The sequence below is a fragment of the Eriocheir sinensis genome, chromosome 10, assembly GCF_024679095.1.
Source record: "Eriocheir sinensis breed Jianghai 21 chromosome 10, ASM2467909v1, whole genome shotgun sequence".
Taxonomy (NCBI): Eukaryota; Metazoa; Arthropoda; class Malacostraca; order Decapoda; family Varunidae; genus Eriocheir; species Eriocheir sinensis.
Genome location: NC_066518.1, coordinates 3,531,957 through 3,554,178, shown reverse-complemented (window position 1 = coordinate 3,554,178; position 22,222 = coordinate 3,531,957). Strand labels below are relative to the sequence as shown.

The 22,222-nt window shown below is 46.9% G+C and overlaps 1 protein-coding gene across 3 annotated transcripts in view; it reads left to right on the top strand.

Annotated features, from left to right (window-relative positions):
* The first annotated feature begins 1,546 nt into the window (after positions 1–1,546).
* Positions 1,547–22,222, top strand: part of LOC126996453 (uncharacterized) — a 55,545-nt gene continuing 34,869 nt past the window's right edge. Inside the window, exon 1 of one of the 3 annotated variants that reach the window (XM_050856910.1) lies at positions 1,547–1,821. In XM_050856910.1, coding sequence (XP_050712867.1) covers positions 1,814–1,821 — 8 coding nt within the window. In that variant the 5' untranslated portion in view covers positions 1,547–1,813. Of the gene's footprint in view, positions 1,822–11,927; positions 12,228–17,265; positions 17,317–22,222 lie in introns of those variants that run through there. The other 2 variants (XM_050856911.1, XM_050856912.1) reach the window with 2 other exon arrangements.

Genomic DNA, 22,222 nt, shown 5'->3' with positions numbered 1-22,222 from the left:
AAGAGAGGAGGAGGCCAGGGGAGGCAAGTGAATGGCTACTTAGTTCCGCCGAGAGGAGTAATGGGAGGTGATGGGGCGTCCCAGGCGGATGTTTTACTTTCCTGGGAAAACTACTAAAAGTTATGCGTTGTGACGCAAAACAGTAGCGCGCGCCCTCCTGCTCCCACGGGATGTTGCGTAAGGCAAGGAAGGGAAAGGGAATGTGGGTGGTGGGGCAATAAAATATTCATAGTAAAAGTGAATGGTAGAAAATAATTGCCGGAAATGGAGGATGCAGGCGTGGAGACTCCCTAGCCGCCGCGACAGGATGATGGGCAGGCTGAAGTGTGCGCTAGTGGTGGCCTTGTGGTAGGCTGCCAGCTGAATACCTATGACAGGTAATCAAATTTATATATATGCATGAATGCATACATACATGCATGTATACGTAAACACCATATATAGTTTTATACATGGGTACAAGAATATACATATTGAATAATTGATGAATTGCCTGGTAAGCTGATAAACATGTAGACAAATCGCAAAAGAATATTGATAGATAGATAGATAAATAGATAGATAGATAGATAGATAGATAGCCAGATAGACGGACAGAGAGACTGATATACAGACAGATGGACAAATAGATATATAGATAGATAGATTGATAACCAGATTGACAGACAGAGATTGACATACAATTATAGACAGGTATATAAGTAGATAGATAGACAGATAGATAGATAGATAGAAATATAGATAGACTGACAGCTAGATAGAGAGACATAGACAAATATGAAGACATATAATGAGCACCGACGTCATTAATGGACAAAAGCAAAAGTAGAAAAAATTGCACAGAAAGTCAAACATGTTCGAACAAGCTTTACTGTCCACACGTTACATGGAAGCGATTAGATCCTTCATGAAAACGGTCGTGAGCATATCAGTAAAGTGAGAGAGGGCGCGAGATAAGTGCGGGGCGAGCATGGCTGTTATGCACACAAGGCTGTCTCGAAGCGCTCCATCCAACAAGCGGAGGATAGTGGCCGCGAAGCTTATGTTATATTTACTGGGAGAGACAAGCACGCGTCGGTATGTTTACGGCTCGGCGTTACAGTTATGGCGCTTATTTATGTAAAAGAAAGCTCCGGGAACGTAGAAAGTCTGGTGGTGCACGAGAAGGGAGAAGAAGGAAGAGAGGGAAGGAGGGGGGGAGAAGGTCGCAAAGGTTGAGTTACAGAAGGTGGAGTAACGAAGGTAAGTCTCGTCACGCCAACCCGGACACAGGTATGGCTCCGGCCGCCCACTCCCCTTCCCTCATCTTCATCGCCAGACTGAGAACACAATATAAAACACAAGCGGAAATAGCCAGGTAAAAGAGAGAGTAGAGTGAGCGCCATGATATGTGTCAGATGTTTACAGCGGGAGTGAGCGAGCCCGCCACCCAGCCTCTCCGCCAATCAGCTGCCGGCCCCAACGTGCACACTGGTTCGAGTCAGCCAATGGGAGAAAGGTGAGAGCGGCTGGAGGGGTGAGGCAATGGTTGGCGTCGGAGGTCCGGCTCGTCAGTAACCCAGCGTCCTCTGACTACGCGCGTGGGGAAGGGAAAGGAAGGGGCGTCGACGAGAGGGGATCCTGGAGCCCCGTTGTATATAGTGGTGGTTACCCTGACGTCGGCAGTTTAGTAGTTGGTGGTCCCTGGTGGTGTGAGGTGTCGCTCCCTCTCGGCCTGGTGTTTGTATCCCTGCTGAGCAAAATCGAAAGTTCTTACGTGGGGAAGGAGTGATTGGTTCCTTATACTGATTACACGACCGGAGACCCACGCTTGATGCAAAGGTAAGCAAGCAAGCACTTCCCTCAAGTCTTTCTGCAGTGTGACAGTGAATGCATGAAACCCAAAGCTATCAGTGCTGCGCTGGGTAAGACAGACCCCAGTGCACGTGGCCCGCGATTCTTGAAACGTTTGTGACACTCCCGAAGGTCAGACCCGCAGCGAGCAACGGTATAAGAACGTTATCGCCGTACGTGTTATTGCTGTGTGTGGTTCCGTGAGTACCTGCGCCGCGCTGTTAGTGTCCATATAGGCCTCGTTACCTGCCGTCTTCCCTGGATGTCCCACTTCTCGTGTGTCTGATATTTCACGAGTTATGCATTTCACCGATATTCTCTCATGCTTATTACCCTCAACGCTGGTACAGAGGAAGTTCCCGTTATGATAATAGTGGAATAACAGTGAACTGTGTCTCAAGATATATACTCCATTCGTTTGTTAGTGTTCCATGGGCACAACACAGCTACTTAGTGACGATAACACACATAATACGGTGCTGGATAACTGTAAATCTATCTCTGAAAATTATTAGTGTGTGTGTGTGTGTGTGTGTGTGTGTGTGTGTGTAATTTACGAACCTGAGACCGATATACTTACTAGCTGATTCCCTGCCAGGCTTAAAGCAGCGTTGGGAAGGTGATCGAGTTCGGGTGTGTGAAGCGTGTGGGATAAGGGTGGACATTCACTTCCTATAGCTGTCATCCCTTATTCATAGAGGGAGGTGGGGGGGGAGTAGTTAATCTTATACAGAAAAAGTCAGAAGGCATTATTTCACTACTCATCGAAGCAAATATACGAGGAGAAAGTCACTCACTGGCGAATATGAAATAATGACTTCCTCTTCCATTCATCTCTGTTCATCTCTCATCACTGTTCCTCCTTCCGTTTCATCATATCCTCCCATAAGCTCAGGTATCTCCTCTCCAATATTGTTTTCTTTGTTGACTGATGCAAAATAACCTATGATTGATAAAATAACGTATGGCATATAGTTGCTTCAGTGTTTTCTCAAGCATTCCTCGCTGGTAGATTTAATTGTTATTGACCACAAAAGATTAACCCCTCCCCACTAACAACCTCCATCATGGACAAAACGGCCAATGCTGTGTAACTATATTTGATTCTGCTCCATTACCGTCACAATCCGTCACCTGTATTATAACTTATCGCCGTCAGTAACACATCCACCACCAGTACCACTTATCACCACGCCTATCACCACCACCACCACCACCACCACTACCACCGCTGCCGCTACAACAATGAGCTGATATGTAAATACTTCCTTTCCTACCTTCATCTTCATAACGGCTGTGTTTTGTGTGTCTCTGGGAAGCCTTACCTTGAAAAATAGAGCATTGCGTGCCCTGTTATCTTATTAAAAAGGGACAAAATACAGCGCACCGGGATAACGAGAACCGTAGTGATGATAAAGTGTTTGTGGTTTGTGATGACCAACTTTGAAACGTCTAAAATAACTTAATCTTTGCTCATATGTATTTTCTTCTATCCTCTTCGACGTGTGATCTTGAAATGAAAAACTGTTAATGTCTTGTGATAAGGAGTCGAAACTAATACAATTACACTATTAAAAGAAATTATATACGCTACCCTTTTTTCCCCTATAGTGTGACATCATTAAGGTAAATTCAAGGTGCAGGTGCTAGAATATGCGTATGTTGTGGCGCCGTCTGCGAATCTCTCAAACACCTATCTCCATGGCTCTCTGTCACTGTACCTAAAAACGTCACGCAGCTTCCATAAATCCACTGATAATTAACCTCTTGAGCGCGTCCTGGGGCAAAAAAGTAATAAGATGTTTATATTGTTCATATAAGGTGTGTTCATGTATAGCTGTGCTCTCCGGCTGCTGAAAAATAGCTTTTAGATAAACCTAAACACTACTTTGACATCGCTTGTCTCGTATGGGAGGAGAGGCTTTCCCTGCCCTTTCACCTTACCCCCCACGGCCCGGCCCGCGGCGAGGGACCATAAAAGGAGTGCTGGCAGCAAGACCGTCGACCCTGCAAGGTCTTTCCTCGCCTCCCCCTGACCTGGTCATCTTCACTCACTACTCCCTTCCCTTGCATCCTATGTATTGTGCTACATTTACCTCCACTCTCTCTCTCTCTACTAGTGGTTAGATTGCTATACAGTTTTCTTAAAGATAGCTTGAAGGTCTCTCTGCTGACCTAACAACTTTCCGTCACTGCTTCTTCCTCCCTACATCATCCTTATTTTGTTACATTTGTCTTCATTCACGTTTCATCCGTTACTTTAAAAGCAGTATGGTGTGTAGTTCTTTTAAGGCATCAGGATTATTTTTCATTACATGCTTTCTTAGGCATTGTGGTACAGTTACTGTCTCCACTCAGTCTTCCTCCCTTAGTGTACACTCAAAACGGCGATGAGATTTCTTTTCATTTCACTTCTTGAATGTCTCTTTACGCCTGTCACGTCCAAATAGCATTTGTTCCTCGACCCCCCCTGAGTAGCCTTTCCACCGTGCGTGCGTGCGTCAGCCACAAGGAGACAGGGCTGACCACCGCCACACCTGCCACTACTCGTCACTGTCACGTAATGAAAAGCGGGTGAAAAAAACCGCTTTGTTACAGTTCCCGTACAGCCGTGCAGCGCGGTGGCTCGTAAACCCACTGACCGCCATTCCCACACGCTCCACGTGACGTCACTCCCCAACTCCACGGGCCCGGCCAGCCGCGGTGTGGCGCCAGGACGTGAGAGCACCGGTGAAGAAATTAAATTGAGTTTTACGGGAAGAAGCTTCATGTAATGTCATTCCTAAAAGTGAAAATGGTTATAGAAGGTGATTGGCCTCCTACTTGAGGAACAAATCAGTGGGCTGTGCTCCTCAGCGCGTGTTCCAGTGAGCCAGGTAGGACGCGTAGCAATGGTTTTAAGTTAGACAAATTCAGATTCAACAAAGACATAGGCAAGAATTGGTTCACCAATAGAGTGGTGGACGAATGGAACAGACTTGGGAGCCATGTTGTGGGTGCCAATACCATAGATACATTCAAGAAGAGGTTAGATAAAGCCATGGATGGTGAGGTAAGGTGGGGTTGAGTGTACAGGAGCTGCCTTGCATAGGCCAACCGGCCTCTTGCAGACTCCTTACGTTCTTATGTTCTTATGCTCACCACGGTGACAAGACTGACAAATATAAAATGATGATATCTAGAATGATAATAGTGATAATAATAATAATAATAATAATTGTGATAATTTTAAGGATAATAGAAAACAAAATGATAATAATAGTTATTATTAATCTAATGATAATAATAATAATAATAATAATAATAATAATAATAATAATAATAACAACAACAAACACGATATTTATGAAATGGATCTTATAACACTCAGATTTCTTGTTCAGTTCATATAAGGGGATACAAGTGACTGGACTAACCAAAATCCTCTGTCTATCAAGAAAATAAGTTTCAAAAATCTTGGATTATTACTAACAGCAACGTTGAAATCTTCGACACGCATTTTTTTTTTTAGCTCGTTAGCGAGTAAGACGTCTTAACATATTTATACTATCTCTCTTCTTACAAGTATGTGAGATATTTCGACCTCTTCTGCTTGACCCAGTGTTAGTCAGCGTGGGGCTGGCAGGGCGGGGCGGGGGCGGGGGCGTTCGCCGGGTGTTAGTGGACCGGATGCTCGGCCCTGCCTGGATTAATTAATAGAAAGGTAGGATCTGGAGAGGTAATAACGCGTAACGGTATTGTATTGGATGACAATGGCAGGGAGGCAGACGAGGGAGGTGGCGGAGACGACAAGTTGATTGCGGTCTAGCGTGAGGGTGGTGGTGGTGGTGGTGGTGGTGGGGCGGAGGGGAGAACGTTGTGGCGCGACCGTGGTACTGGTGGTCAGCAGGCAGTGTACTGCCAAATGTAGAGGGGAAGGGGAGGGATAACCGAGAACCAACTAATTGTATGGTGCGTGAAGGCTGCCTTGGTGCTGTTGTAGGACTAGAGAAAACCAATTGCAAGGAATAGAGTAAATGTTGACCAGCTAACCGTTCGGTCCATGTAGGCTTGTGGCGGCGCGACCCAGGAGTGTCCGGTTATTGGAAAGGAACACGGGGGAGGCCTGGAGGAAGTCCGCTATATCATTCTTTCCGTCATCTATTTTCTTTAAGGGAACATCAAGTAGCTGGCATTGTATAGAAAGATATGTATATATATATATATATATATATATATATATATATATATATATAGATATATATATATATATATATATAATATTTATATATATATATATATATATATATATATATATATATATATATATATATATATATATATATATATATATATATATATATATATATATATATATATATATATATATATATATATATATATATAAGTCCTTGGTCTGCTTCTTTTGGCGTAAAGGAAATACTGCCTGAGTCAAGCGCATGAATGCTGAGCAGCTCGCGGGGTGATGACACGGTGCGCGGCGATCAAACGTCACCTCGCCTTATGTTCTTAGCAGCGGTAATGGCGGCAATTTCCGCGGTGATGGTGCGTCCCTACGGTCACTCACGGTGCGGGTGCCGGCCGGAGCCTGGCACACCACAAGAAGCGAACACCGAGCACCTACCTGGGCCACGCCGACTTCTGGAGGAGGGGGGGGGGGGCTTTGGAGGGGGTGTATGCGTGAGTGTGGGTGGGGGGGGGGGGCGGGGTGTGTGGGGAAGCCGCGGGAAATGCGGCACATCCGTTCTGTAATTCTGCAGGTAATAGCCGCCCCACTCTCTCTCTCTCTCTCTCTCTCTCTCTCTCTCTCTCTCTCTCTCTCTCTCTCTCTCTCTCTCTCTCTCTCTCTCTCTCTCTCTCTCTCTCTCTCTCTCTCTCTCTCTCTCTCTCTCTCTCTCTCTGTAGCGATAGAAAATAAAGGATTGCTATTAATTTATTTGGATGTCTATAATGGAGAAGGCTAGGAATGTTGTTGCTGTGTCTGTTGTTGTTGTTGTTGTTGGTAGCGGGACTGTTGGTGGTGGTGGTGGTGGTGGTTTTCGTGATATTAGGGCCGTTTTACTATTTTTTCTTATTTGAGTCTTCTTCCCCTAGTTTTCTAATTTAGCTTTTTCATTATTTCCTTTATTTCTGTTTACGACGGCGATTACTACTACTACTACTACTACTACTACTACTACTGCTGCTACTACTACTACTACTACTACTTCTATTATTTTCAACAAAAGTTAGATATTGTTACTGATACCGCCGCCACAACCACTACCACCACCACCACCACCACTTCCATTACTGCCCCCGCTACTGTTTGAAACTTAATATTAGCTCTGTTATATCTTTAAATATTTTTTATGAAGACATCAACATAATTATTATATGAAGCAGGTTTTCATCATCTCTCTTCCTAAAGGGTCATTTGCGAGCATCAATAAAAACTGTTGACTTAAAAATATATTAGGATCGAAGAGTTTCTCCAATACATATATCATAATTATAAAGCCATCAGCGTCTTCAAGCCTCACTTAGGTTCTGCTCAGGAGGTAATGGAGTGTGAGGCTCAAGAGACCTTTCTGAAAATTGAGGACAAATGACAATATAGTGAAAAGATAGATACAGAGAGAGAGAGAGAGAGAGAGAGAGAGAGAGAGAGAGAGAGAGAGAGAGAGAGAGAGAGAGAGAGAGAGAGAGAGAGAGAGAGAGAGAGAGAGAGAGAGAGAGAGAGAGAGAGAGAGAGAGAGAGAGAGAGAGAGAGAGAGAGAGAGAGAGGGTGTGCAGATTAGTTTGTTGAAAGTCTTTAGATGCATTATCTCGCTGACGATTTTGCACTGTATATAAATTCGTACCTTGCTCCTCCTCCTCCTCCTCCTCTTCCTTCTCTTTCCCCTCCTCCTCCTCCACCTTCTCTTCCTCCTAAGCTTCCTCCTCTTGTTCTCCATCGCTATCCTCCTTTGCAATTAGCTTCAGACGTCGCAGGTCACATTCTGTTCCTCGTTTCTCTGTAGCTAATCAGCAGGATATCCTTCACTGTATGTGTATAATTTTGGTGGGAATTATTTCACAGCCGTGTTTCATTAGACGTCCCCGGCGCCCCTCTTCCGCTCTACCTACAGACGACCTTTGACCTGCCTGTGGTGTGCGTGGTGTGCATGGCAGTTGTTTGGGGAGGCACAACAAAGAACAGAGGCTGATCTTGCCAGCATTCATTACCTATATCTCTACCTCTACCTCTTTTGATTCTTTTTTTGTAGGAGTAGCGAGTATCGGGCTTTTTTTTTATTATTGTTTCCTTTTTTTGTGCCCTTGAGCTGTCTCCTTTGCTGTAAAAAAAAAAAAATATGTGAAATCTTTTAACAAATGCAGATCTACGTTGATACGGATATTCACATCGCCTCTAGTTTAATTTTTCCCTTATAGGCATTATAAGTTAACCGAGTAACAATTATTTTTTTGAGGGGGCAGGGTTCTCCGGATGCCGCGGCAAGACGTACATTAATGAGTCAGGGACGGGGAAAGCAGGATCAACACACAAACTTAAGCCTTAGTCAGTGTTCCTTTCATTAGATGAAAATAATTATGCACAGTTTTAGATCATTCAGATTAATATCTCCTCCTATCTCAGTTATGATGTAATGAAAGATTAGGACGGGACTGGTAGGAGTAATAATCCGGAAGTCTTTTTTATCACTGGTGCTCACGATGCTGCCTCGTATCGTAGTTTTCCTTCCGTCGACAAAGACAAACGAGCCTCCCTTGGAAATGTTTTCCGCCAGTGTCCGCACGAAGGAAAATGATGGCGCGTTCCCCCGACGGTCACGTAACGGAAAAATCATTTAGAGTATCGCACAGCGGTGTTTAAATTTACAACCGGCGTGGCCGAGTCGCCCTTGTGGTGATGTTAACGAGGCGGTTGTTTTGCTGCGAACTCTGAACGAGTGAGACACGGGGTCAAGGAGTGAGTGAGGCGCCCACGGACCTGCTGTAGGGACCACTGGTCATGTGTCCTGCGGCGTGGGAGGGATGAGCAGGGGGGTACTTTTTAGTGGACTTCTGTGTCAGTCGAGTGTGCCAGGTGACCAGGGACAAGTGTGTTGTGTCATGGGAGGGGGCTGTGGCGGGAGGTGGTGCAGGAGGCTCCTTGCCGGGTCAGGAAGGACATATATATATATATATATATATATATATATATATATATATATATATATATATATATATATATATATATATATATATATATATATATATATATATATATATATATATATATATATATATATATATATATATATATATATATATATGAATGTATATATTTATGTGTGTGTTTGTGTGTGTGTGTGTGTGTGTGTGTGTGTGTGTGTGTGTGTGTGTGTGTGTGTGTGTGGTTGTGTGTGTGTGTGTGTGTGTGTGTGTGTGTGTGTGTGTGTGTGTGTGTGTGTGTGTGTACTTGTGTGTGTGTGTGTGTGTGTGTGTGTGTGTGTGTAGAAACAATCTTAGGGAGCATATTATAGACATTGGTTAAATAGATCCGAAGAACACACACACACATACACACACACACACACACACACACAACCTACATCAAGGGTGGCGGTAAGCACGTCGAGCACCGGGTGTTGCGACATCTGGCAGCAACGACCCATATTCCGCGGAGTGGCGGTGAAGCGCCTGCCTCCTGCCGCTGCTGGCCGCCTCCATGGCGTGAGGAGCGCTGCGCCGCGCGGCGGGGGCACTGTGCCTTCATACCCGCGACAGAAACGCTAACATAAGACTGATGGAAGACAGACGATGATTCAAAGATTGAGGCGTATCAGGCCTCACGATTGGCTCCTTCTCACGCTGAGCGGTCGTAAGTAATGGGGTGACCTTGATTTCACCGCGTGTTGATGGAGAGACCTTGATCATGTTGGCCTAAAGGCTGTACAGCTGGACGGGCGCCGTACACCTGCCAGACGCCGGGCGCCGCCCTCCGCCGTTCGGGGATTGGCTGTGTTGTGAGTCAGGAGAGTGTATGCATAAATTTGACTTTAACTTAACGTCTTTCTCTAACGTGGTAGTTAAAATTTCACAGTATGTTTCCATAAACGAGCAAATAATATAAAGCGAAACATTCAGAACAGAAAGAAATAGCTAAATCTATAAGTTCCTTACATATTTATTCATTTATCGTAGATGGTTTGGAAAATCATGTTTTACTTTCATTGTAACAAATTGTGTGCATGTACATCCTTTTGAGAACACCGAATACAGTTATTAGAATTATGCAAGCGTTGGTGCGAAACATTGGCAGCAAAAACTGTTACCACAAGAAAAGCTCGGCTGTCTGTCTTGTCGTGCGCGACGTCTAAACTGATGAAGTGAAGTTGATAACAATAATTCTCATAATATAATGAGTGTAATCAACGTTAATAGCATCAGTATTAGTGTTTTCCTCTTTCTTATCGTTGACTTTTATGCTTTCACCGGATCAACCTCTTTTCCTTTCCTTTTCTTCATGCAGAGAGCTTTCTCCCTCCTTTTCCCTTCCCTCACTCTTTTCCACACCCCACAACCAGTCCATCCTTCTACTGCATTGAAAACTCTCCAACAAAAAACGGTGAGAGAAAACTGAATGGGCCGGTTGTAGCGCCCGCGGTGGTGGTTATCGGAGGGGGGAGGGGAGGGGGACTGCAGGGATGCGGTTCCTTGTTGTGATTGCCATGTGCCGGAGTGTGTGAGGAAGGCTCAGCTTTACTGTGGATGAGAGGTATTGGGATGCTGGGGCGACCCACTTGAGCATTAGGTGCTGAGGCAAGGTCAGTCGTGTGGACCAGGTGTTCTCCTCTCTTGAATGGCCACAGGTGTCCCTCCTTCCCTTCCCTCCACCCTCCCTATGTTACTGTGTCACACTCCCTCGGCGGCAGTGTAAAGGAAGGACTCGTTAGTCTTGAGGAATCTAAGCCAAATGTCCCAGTGTATGTTAACCACGCCGACATTATTTTTGAAAGCACCGCTTGATATTCTTCACTCGAAAATAATTCTTGAGCACTATAACGTACATGTCACAAAAGACAAGTATCCAAAGTCGATAAAACGGACTCCTCTCAATCGTCGGCGTGTCTTGAACAGGAAGAGTTCCACTGAACTGGGGCATCGTGCGCCTCACAGCCGCCTCACGCTGGCTCGTTTACTTGCTTCCGGTCCAGTTCCCACTGACCAGCCGCCCTCGCAGCCCAGCAGCCTTTGTTGTTCGACGACGCTGAGTGGCCACCGTGCCGAGGGGCGAGCAAATTGCTGCCGGATGTCAAATCACATGTGACAACATTATGCGACGTCGCCTGAGGAAAGTCGGCCGAGATATTTAACGTATTCCACACGCGTGCTCACTTTTCTGTCGAAGGTGCCACGGGAATAATTCAATGCCTGTTTCATGAACTGTCCAAAAAAGATTATTTTATTTAAGACCAGCCAGGGATGTAAGTCCCATGGTCTTTAATGACAGAGTGTGTGATGCAGAGGCCCTTGACACTACACAGTCCCGCTTCAGGCTGCACAAAGTATGGAAGGGAAGAGGAGGAAAGACTTTTCACTCAGCAGTGTTAGCCCGTGGCCCTAGTGTGTGTGTGTGTGTGTGTGTGTGTGTTACACCTCCCGCCACCACCTGCCCCACTCATCGTCACAGAGTACCGTTACGCCTCACTACCGTCCCTAAGGCCCACTACACCACTCAGCCCTCGCTCCCGACACGCCACGCCCACACCCGCAGGACAGTCCGAGGAGGGGCTAAAAAAAACAATCTTCTACTTGAGTCCACAGGCTAATTAATGTGTTAAAAATGTTCATCAGTAATCCGAACGAAGAAATCAAGCGAAGGCAATCATCTTCGATATGATATACTTTTTTTTCGTCTCTCCTTGAACGTATAGGTTTTAGCTTTATGAACTTTCTTCGTTACTTCGTTTAAACCCTCCTCCTCCCATCTTCACCCCCCCTCCCCCCGCTCCCCGCCCCTCCCCCTCGCCGATCCTCCGCGCTACGAGTGTGTGGGTGGAGGAGGTTGCAGCCGCCAGTCGGTCACAGTTGCTCCGTTGCCTCCGTGTTGGTCGTACGCCACCCTTCCACCTGCTCACCCCCTCCCCACCCACCCACTCACTCCTCTGGACCCTCACTCCTCTCCACCACCAGTGTTTTTCTTCCCGCGGAGGAGACTGTCACATAAAGGAAAGGATTATGTACTCAGTGTAACATGCGCGGAACAGTGTTGTGAAAGTCTGAATGGATATCGTAAGACCCGACTTTGATTACTGTATGTGAGTGACCGTCTCGTTGAATGACCCGGGACGAGGCTGACGAGGCTCAAGCAGGAACGAACTGAGAGTGTCAGTGGTGGCGTGTTTAAGGACTCGGGAGAGGACAAGGTAAGCGCCGGTGTCGTGTTCACCTCGTGTTACATCAGTAAGGAATGACAGAGTGCGTCCTGGACATCCTCTTTGTTTTGGTTTCTTTAATGTTTGTGTTTTTTCACCCGTGTGTGGATGCATGAGGTGCTGGCAACACATATTGTTTTTTTTTTCTAAACTGATAATGTTGTTTTCCTCCGACATTGCGTCATAATGCTTATTTTTTTATTGAAGATGGAAAACCAAACGTAATCTGACACTACCAAGGCCCTGCGAGGCTCTAATTGAAAAACTCCTCTTTGGGTGCACCACAAAAAGCGCACATATACCAGCCATAGTTTTGTGCTTTGTGTGTAACCATGTGTAGCTCAAAACAAGGCCTTCACCGAGAGGTATTCATCAGTTACAAATCCTTCATTACCTCACACTTAACTTGCTTATGAAGTCATTGTAAAATATCAAGCTGTAACAGATGAATTCCACATGCTATATTATTGAGTGCCAGTGGTCGTTGCATCATAATAGAAAGCACTTGAGATTCATAGTCCTGTAAACACCTACACTCTGACCGAAGGCGATGAATGTGTCACGAAAAAAAATGCTCAAAACTTAATTTTTTACGTGAGTTGAGTTCTCTGGACATTAGATGTGGGCGTGGGACGCAGTGGATTCCCTTCAGTTTTATTGCCTTTGAATCACTTAAGTCCATCCTTTTGTAAACTACACTTTTGCTGGAAATCTGACATCAAAGTACTCAGAGATTGAACGTCACACAAGAACTAACCGCAGTCAGAGCCGCACCCAGCACAGTAATCAATCACACTCTTGGAAGCCGCTACCGAGGCAATCCCGGCGCCTCCTCTGACCCGGCCCAGTAAATAGCTAGGCCGCCGGTAGACTTATGAGCGATCATGTGACATCACCGACCACAGAGTCCGAGGTGGAGGGCCAATAGCAAGGCGGTGCTGCACGACCCGAGGGACGTGGCCGCCGCAGGGCATCACCGGGCTACTTCATCATATTACGGTCTTAATTTTTCAAGGCGCTCTGCTCATATTTCCAACACTCGAGGCTCAGAGACCTGCCTGGAAGATGTGTCCTCATTATAGTGTTGGGTGCGTCATGTGGCCGTCCATCAAGGGTAGGTTACTAGGAAGGAAAATACGAAGAGGACAAGAAAAGTCGGAGATGAGATGAAAGTCGGGAACCGCAGAGCCGCAGTAGGCCAGCGTGTGCCCCGCCGCGGCTGGCTGGATGGGGTTCAGCAGCCCCTGTGGTGCGAACGTGTATTTTGTGTCACACTTGGCCTGAGTCTGTTTTCTTTCTCGTGTGTGTGTGTGTGTGTGTGTGTGTGTGTGTGTGTGTGTGTGTGTTTTACTTGTTTGTTTATGTTTAGATGCACCAAAGTTATTGATAAACAGGTAACAAAATAACAACAACAACAATAACGATGATAGTAAAAATAAAATAATAATAATAATGACAAAGGAAAATGATAATAATAATGATAAAGAAACCGCTATTACAAGTACAACAGTAACAATCATGCTGCAAGTCCGTATCGTATAACACCAGGCAGCAGCAGCAATACATCATCGCCGCTCTGTCGTTCGTCACACCACAGCGCCTGAGGAAGCAGCGACAGAAGCTTCCCTCTCCGGTGTATGGCAGGGCGAGGCTTGCTGTTGTGTTTTCTTGCATCCTCCACTTCCTGTTCTAACTTCTGTCCATCAGTATAGCCATCTCTGTCTGTCTCTCTCTATATTGGTCTTTATATCTGTCTATCTATCTGTTCATCTGGAGTCTTGTTCCTCTCCTGAGTCTGTGCCGATGTAAAAGGTGTCGAGCAGAGTCTTTAATTTGACAATGTTTTGGGGGTTTGGTCGAAAGTTTTTAGTTTTTATAAATGTTCTTCAGCTTAAGCCAGAGCTCGGGAATGAAAAATTGACCCTCAAACGAAACTGTATTGTGGGAAAACCATTTTAGCTGTGTTTATTTTATTTATTTGTTTATCTATTTTATCTATCTATTTATTTGTGCATTATTCACCCACGGTATGATCAATGCTGGATTCGCGATAGTCAGCCAGTTTCCTCCGGAAAGAGCTCTTTTTGTATAGTTCATAGGAACGATTTATGGATACTGATGCTCACAAACCCCCCCCCCCCCCCCCCCCCCGTCGAGTGACAGATGAAGGTGGTATCCTCCGAGCTATGAAGCAGTTAGTTAGTGTAAGTGTGAGTGTGTGTGTGTGTGTGTGTGTGCTTTTTTGTGTGTGCTTTATTTTGTGAGTGTGTGTGTGTGTGTGTGTGTGTGTGTGTGTGTGTGTGTGTGTGTATGACCACGGTCGGATGATCTACCTCCAACTGACTAAACTGGATCCGCTTTGTAGCCTTAGTCGTAATGTAATTAACCCTTTTATTTCCATCACTCTTTGGCACCAGTTATCGTTACAGCTGCGAATTACAAGCCACCAAGAAACACAGTCATTCAGAATAGTATAAGTAATCAACTCCCTTCACCTGTGACGGCATCGTGCCCACCGGAACGGAAGGCTCCGGGAAATGAGCTGCCATGGCTTGACGAAAGATAGGCTTGTGTATGGCGGGTGGCCGAGAAGAGGATCACAGATGGTGTTCTAGTTAGGCGTAAGCTTCTCGGGGAACATAAACCTATCCGCAAAAGATTCACGGAGAAAAGAATCCATAGGTATCTTCACAACTTTACAAGCTCTGCAAGGCACACGCTTCCCTCAGTGTGAACTCAGTGGCCGCGGTACACTTAGCACTGAGGCTCAAGCAGTACAAAGCGCCTTATTCGGTGGCTTCTGTCTGTCCTGCCATCCCGTTTTGTCGGACTACAAACCGCTCGCCGCAGCCAACAGTTAGCAGACGAACCTCAGTGCTACCGCTCCGCCGCGACTCCCGACCGTAGTGAACCGAACAATAGCGGCGGCCAGAATACTAATGAGGTGGCATATGCAGGAACCTAATTGCCGAGATAAGAGCAACCAGTCATTATAACGTTTGCATGACAATGAGAGAAAGACCAAAACGTGTAGACCAACTCTGAATGTAGACTCCACAATAATACCGTCTCAAGATTTATTTTGGTCATTAACAGCTATACTTACAACGGGCGTATGCGTTTTATAGTGATAGTAACAACTACAACAACAATAATAGCAACAACAACAATGAGATCGCGAAATACGTTTACTGGGTCAGTCAGGGCGGCATGACCTCTGTTTTGGCCCTCTGCCAGGGACGCGTGGAGCCACCCGGCCAGCGGCAGTAGGGCAAGGGGCAGAGTGGGGCAGGGTGGGGCAAGGGTAGAGGGAGCAAAGGGGCAGCGTAGGGGCTGAGGGGAACAAAGCCCAGGTGGGATAGTTGGCAGGTGAGTCCAAGGCAGATTGCCAGGAGGTCATGGGCAACGAGCCGTGACTGCGTCGATGGGTGGCACAGCATCATCGGTTTGGGGTCAGCGAGCCGAAAACTGGTTTACCGTCAGCCTTGCGGTAGAGTCGTGAGGGCCTTGGGGAGGAGCGTTTCCCTCAGACGGCAGCAATGTGTCGCTGTCCGTGGACGTCAAAACAACAGGGGCAGGGAGGCCTCGCCATCAAGTGGCGGATAGCCACAAAAAGCAAGCTGGTGATGGGTCATTTGCAGTGTTTGAGCGCTCAAATCCGGGTTGGACTTTCCCCGAGATTGGAAAAGAGCCAAGAACCATCCGCCACGTAGTATTACCTGTGTGAGGCCACAGCGCACTGGAAGAGGCCAGTGACGGGGAACGTAGAGAACGGGCCGAGCCAGGGATAAACATACCTGTAACTAGCGAAAATTAGTCACGCAGGGCGTCTTCTCCACTTGTTCAGGCCATGCTCAGGATGAACTGGCCATCAACAAACACATGAAAGGTTCTTCCCTTGTTCAATTTGGGTTACGTTTGAATTGTCATTCCGTCGAGGAAGTCAACGAGTATCCAGGCGCTGGTGACCCACAGCACAGCTTACTCTTTTCTTCCTTCCCTCTATTTCTCCCCATCCCAAGTGTTGCTCTTTCCCTTGAAAACAATCATTCAGCTTTTTTTTTTCTTGCATACCGGAAGCATAACCAAGCCAGCATTTTGAGGTGGTTATCTTCTTTTGGTCAATGAAGGTGTGGGTCCGATAACTGAGGGCAAGCCATTCTATCCGTCGTTCATCGAAGAACTGCCTTGCTCGGAGACTGTTTGTTTACGAGGGTGCTCGAAAGGTACACTATTTCCGAAACCCTTAAAGAATAATGATAATCTTCATCCCATAATTTTATTCATAGTCCCATTGTCTCGCCATACATTCCTGCCCCAGCCGCCAGGTACAGAGGTTCACGCGGCTCCGCGCACCAGCATATGCAGCAGGTGATAACTTGTGGAACGGAAACCACCACGACGGAAGGAACGAGTTCTCGCCTTGCGGTCCGGAAGTAGCGGTGATGCATTTATTATACAACTTTGTGAACGTTGCAAAGACCTTTTGAAACAACCTCGTTTTCCATCAGTCATATCCTTGAGACGCGCGGCGTAAGCTTGTAACTTAATCAAAACCAAGAAGGTTGCCAACTCGAAGAAAATAAAAGTTGGGAACAGCCGAGTGCAGGAGGCGGAGCGAGTCGCCGCTGCAGCCGCCGCCGCCCGCTGGCCTTGCCGGCGTGCACGTCCCGTTAGCTGTCCTTGGCAGTGGCCGCCGGGAATGGGGGTCAGCGGGCCAGGGCGGGGCGGACATCCGACGCCTGTTTCACCTTGACCTTGCATGGCCGCTGCCCGAGTGAATGAATTTGTGTGTGTGTGTGTGTGTGTGTGTGTGTGTGTGTGTGTGTGTGTGTGTTTCAACGTAATATAATAATGTTTTATATTGGTAACTGCTTTGTGTAAAAGTAAATTAACTCATATATATTTTCTATTTATGTTACTGTATATTTGTCTTCTTAATTTTTGTTATGTGTGTTTGACTGATTTACGACAATTATTCTTGCCTTTAATTCACATTTTTAACCATTCTTTTTGTCTTTCCAGGTGAGTTCCCTCCGCCGCCTCCCTCCGCCGCCCGGCCCTCGGAGCAGCGCCGCGCGTATGTGTTATGTCCACAAACCCGCACGTCCACTCCTCCACTCCTTCATTCACCTCACGCTCTGTGCCTCGCCCGCCTTTAGTGTAGCGCTCGGGTGATCCATCTTAGGCTCTTGACGTATAGGCTAACAATGAGGCACGAGCCTTCTCCTCCTCTTCTTCTTAAGGCCTGGCAGAGACTGAGAGGGGAACTATTGTATATGAATTTATTGTTTACTCTGCTTTCCTATCCTCATCTTGTTATCATGTCAGTTTAATGGAGGGGAATCTCTACAACTGTTTCTTGTGTCATGCGGTGAGAAGCTCCTCGGTCATGTATATGTATTTAATTAGAGACCATGTTTGATAGCATGTTCCCCTGCTCGCGCTTGAATACCTCAGCCCTACCTTTCCCTTCACTCTCTCCGCTACCCTGGCAGCTCACCCCCCTTCTTTCTCTTTCCCTTCATTACTTACTGGCATTACCCTGGCAGCTCAACCCCTTTCTTTCTCTTCCCCTTCACCCCTTACTGGCAGCTCACCCCCTGGTTTCTCTCCCCCTTCATCCCTTACTGGCACTACCCTGGCAGCTCAACCCCCTTCTTTCTCTTCCCCTGCATCCCTTACCGGCAGCTCAACCCCTTCTTTTCCTTCCTTTTCACCCCTGACATTCAATACCCTGGCAGCTCAACCTCTTTTCCTTTTCCCCTTCATTCCTTACTTGACCCACCCTGCCATCTTCAACCATCCTTTGCTCGCACTCCCCTGGCAGCTCGACCCTTCTTCTTCATCCCCTTCTTGAACCACCCTGCCAGTACAGCCAGCCCCTTCTCTTCCCCTTCACCCTCTACATGCTCTGCCTTGTGAACAGTGCCACGCCCCTCCCTTCAACCCCATGAACCCTGACCTCGCTGGCCCTCACGGTCTTCCTGTCAGGGCCATGAGGTTAAGAGCGTTAGCAGTCTGGGGGTCTATCTGTCTGTCTGTTCGTCTGTAAGCTTTTCAAGTCAGACGCCGGCAAGATTTCCTGACACACACACACACACACACACACACACACACACACACACACACACACACACGTTCATCAGGCTGCTTCTCTTGTGTTTGTGTTGCAGTTTTCTCCATAAGAATATTTACTGGAATTGCCACGCTAACTCTAGACCGTGTTAGAATATACGACTTTTCAATGCCCCGAACAGACAAATAGACAGACAAACAAAGAGACAGACAGACAAAGAGACAGACAGACAAAAAGACAGACAGACAAAGAGACAGACAGACAAAAAGACAGACAGACAAAAAGACAGACAGACAAAGAGACAGACAGACAAAAAGACGGACCCTCTCAAGAGTAACTGGACACATTGCTGGAGCTATGTGGAGCGAGACAGACAAACACCGCATGACACCACACACTGACCACTGCATGAATCTCTCTCTCTCTCTCTCTCTCTCTCTCTCTCTCTCACACATATTTTTAACTTTATTCTAAGCCGCCAGTTATAATTTGTTGTATTCTTGCTTGGTTGGGTTTTCTCTCCGTTTCGACTTTCGTTCCAGCAATCTTCGCCTCTCAGATTATTTCACGTGTCGAACGAGACGAGCCGTGAATAAAAACACCGCCGCGGGGTCGAGCACGCGTGGCCCGAGGCGAGACTGCAGCGTTGCCAAATTATCGTATTAACCACATATCGTATCTATCATTTTTATGCCTCAAACTCTCGTGCCTACACAAGTAACGTGAGAAAATTAAAGTTAGTGCTAAAACTGTTGAATGTTGATGTTTTTCGTTCTTTGTTTTTATAGTTATCGGTCAGCAACTACGAAAATGAAATGCGATGTGTACGATACTTTGGCAACGCTGGGCAAGAGGCGGCCCCGATGAACTTTTTAGTGCTGGTGTTTTTTTATCAATCATGGAGGCGTCGCTCTCATACTCCCGTGATTGCCAGGAAGTCTCGAGCTAAGTCTTTTTCTGACTAAATAGTTACCCAAATAGTTATACAGTAGTAACTATAGGGGCTTTTACACTGGGCAAATTTTCCGTGGATCTTCAGTCAAACCACGATTTCCGCTGGCGTGGTTCTCATTTGTTTCTTGTTATTGCTGCTGCTGATGATGAGTAATACCGCCGTCATTCAAGGAGCTCTACCGTAGCTTTGGAAGATCGTGGACACATCAGAAAACCACGGAAATATGAGAACCACGTCAGGGGAAATCGTGGTTTGACTGAAGATCCACGGAAAATTTGCCCAGTGTAATAGCCCCTTAAATATGATTCTGATAGTAATAGCGTGGTGGTTCTGGTCTCCATCCCGGCAGTAATACCATCATAACAGAACCAAGCTGGATGATAGCAGCGACACCGTTCATTTCGGGCACGGGTGGCGCCTCCAGCGGCAGGTCAGGAAACCACTTGAAACGTCCTTGAGTTGCCGTGTGTCTTCTGTGTGCACCACGCTGCGCAGACTTCCGATTCAACTTTGCGGTCGTGTGTGTGTGTGTGTGTGTGTGTGTGTGTGTTTCGTATAATGAGGCGGGACTCCCTAGTGTGGTATGCTGCCAGGCTTATGAGAACAATACAAGAAAACTACTAAAAAAAAAAGAGGTTCAGTCAATTACACTCTAGGCTTCACTTCGGAAAATTGTGCACAATTTGTCAGTGGGTACCAAGAGCATTACGTCCTCCCGCCCCTCGCCCCCATCCTAAGTCCCTCGCCCCATCCTCCCGCTCCCGCCCCTACAACCTTCAAGCCACTGGCCCTCCCCCTGTCGCTCATCAGAGCCCCCTAGTAATCTCCGTGTGGTGTGTGCCTGTGCGTTCATCATCTCCACTGAGAACACACACACACACACACACACACACACACACACACACTGAATCAGTTGGTCACGGGTTCCAGGTGCGGCTAGCGGACCCTGGTCCAGGCCAGGGCTAGCAGGTGCCTAACCACGCAGCCTCTGTCATTCATGTATACTGCCTCGTCGACACGTCTGGGCCGAGTCTTCAGCTAGCGCGTGTGTAATGACCTGTAGTATCAACGTTTAAGTACCCAATTAAAATCCGGCTGAATTTCTTGAGCCCTTAGGTTGGCAGCGGGTGGTAGATAAAAGGTTTTGCCTTAAACCTGTAAGCATTACATGAATTCTGTTCGTTAGGGCGATATACTTGACGACCTGTTTACAAAAGCGAAAAATGACACAAAATGCTCACAGTAATTGTATTAATCATTGAATGAACGAACTATTCACATAAAAATCCGACATATTTTCTTATTCTTCTGAAAAACTGTTTGGGGGTGTTACTGGGTCATCCCCCGCGGGTGGGCGTGCCGTGCGTGATGGGCGTGGAGCGGCGGCGAGCCGTGATGCGCTGCTCAGGGTTAAAAGAGGGACCGATGTGCTGCTGTCACTGGACACGCGGCATTCCCGACAACTTAGCCTCAGCATCTCTTAAGTATGGGTCAGTTACGTATAAAGCGTCTCGCGACTCTCAGAGATCATGGAACAGCAAGTGCTGGCTGCCATGTCCCTTCGCCTTCACTAGTCTGTGGCCCATGTGAGTCACCGACAACCAAAGGCAACAGGTGTCCCTCTCGATGACATGCCGTACGCTTCCTACGCACAGTAATTTGTACCGTTAAGAGCCCCTCGCACGGGACACCTCTATAGAAGCCCGCCCGGATCACGTCCACCGCGTGCCTGGAGGGCTGCGGCCGCTCGATGAGTAAGCCGTGGTCAGCCGCCCTCGTCGGGAAGTCGCTCATCTGGATCGCTGAATGATGATATAACGAGTAGCTGACCGAAAGGTATAATGCCGGAGCGCATGCTGACTACAATGCATCTTCTACCGACCGACCGTCTATCTGTATATCCATCTGTCATTCAACATATCTATGCGACTAATATTCATTTGTCTTCCCGTCCTGTCTATCCATTCTTCCATCAATCCCTCACTTATCTGTGCCTCTTTATATCTGTCTGTCGTCGACATGTAGGGTACACACACACACACACACAGAGAGAGAGAGAGAGAGAGAGAGAGAGAGAGAGAGAGAGAGAGAGAGAGAGAGAGAGAGAGAGAGAGAGAGAGAGAGAGAGAGAGAGAGAGAGAGAGAGAGAGAGAGAGAAATTTCATAAGTTACGAAAGGTGAATGAGGTCAAACTTTTATACTGAACAGTAGCTTTGCGGGTCTGCTCCTGACATAAATTTGCTCAGAAAGTCTCGGAAGCTGGTGCGGGGTCCTCAAGCAAGCGAGGGTTTTCGTATAAAAGATGTACTTCATGGAACGACCTGAACCATGTGACTGACTTCTTTATTAGTCATTTTTCAAAGGGAGTTATTAGCAGTATATATAACCAACCAGTGAGCCTCGTGCAAGGGAAATAATAAGTGCAAGAAAGGGCTGGCGGTCGCCCAAAACCAAGGTGGCGGCGGGCCAAGACTCTCGAGTCCAACCGACTCCAACGCGCTAGAGTAGGTCACGGCGTGAACACCATCCGTTGGGTCCTTACCACCGTCCCGGACAGTTCGAGGTGAAGGAGAGAGAGAGAGAGAGAGAGAGAGAGAGAGAGAGAGAGAGAGAGAGAGAGAGAGAGTGTTTGTGTGTGACAGATAGACAGACAGACATGCAGAGGAACGAGACAAAGAAGCAACTATGGACAGTGCTTCATGAGAAAGGAAAGCAGCCCACAGCCTTGCCATTTACCCTCCTCCCTGACTCGCGCCAAATCGTTAGCCCGGCACCGACTCGTCAGGGCTCAAGTGAAGCGAATCTGCAACAAAGACGCCACGCCCTCGCGCATCACACTCGCCTCGGCATCACTCACGTCACACACAGCACTCCACCAGCGTTACCAAATTATCGTACTCAGACACTCAGCACATCGTAATTTCCGGTTTCTGACTCACAGCCATCGCAAAC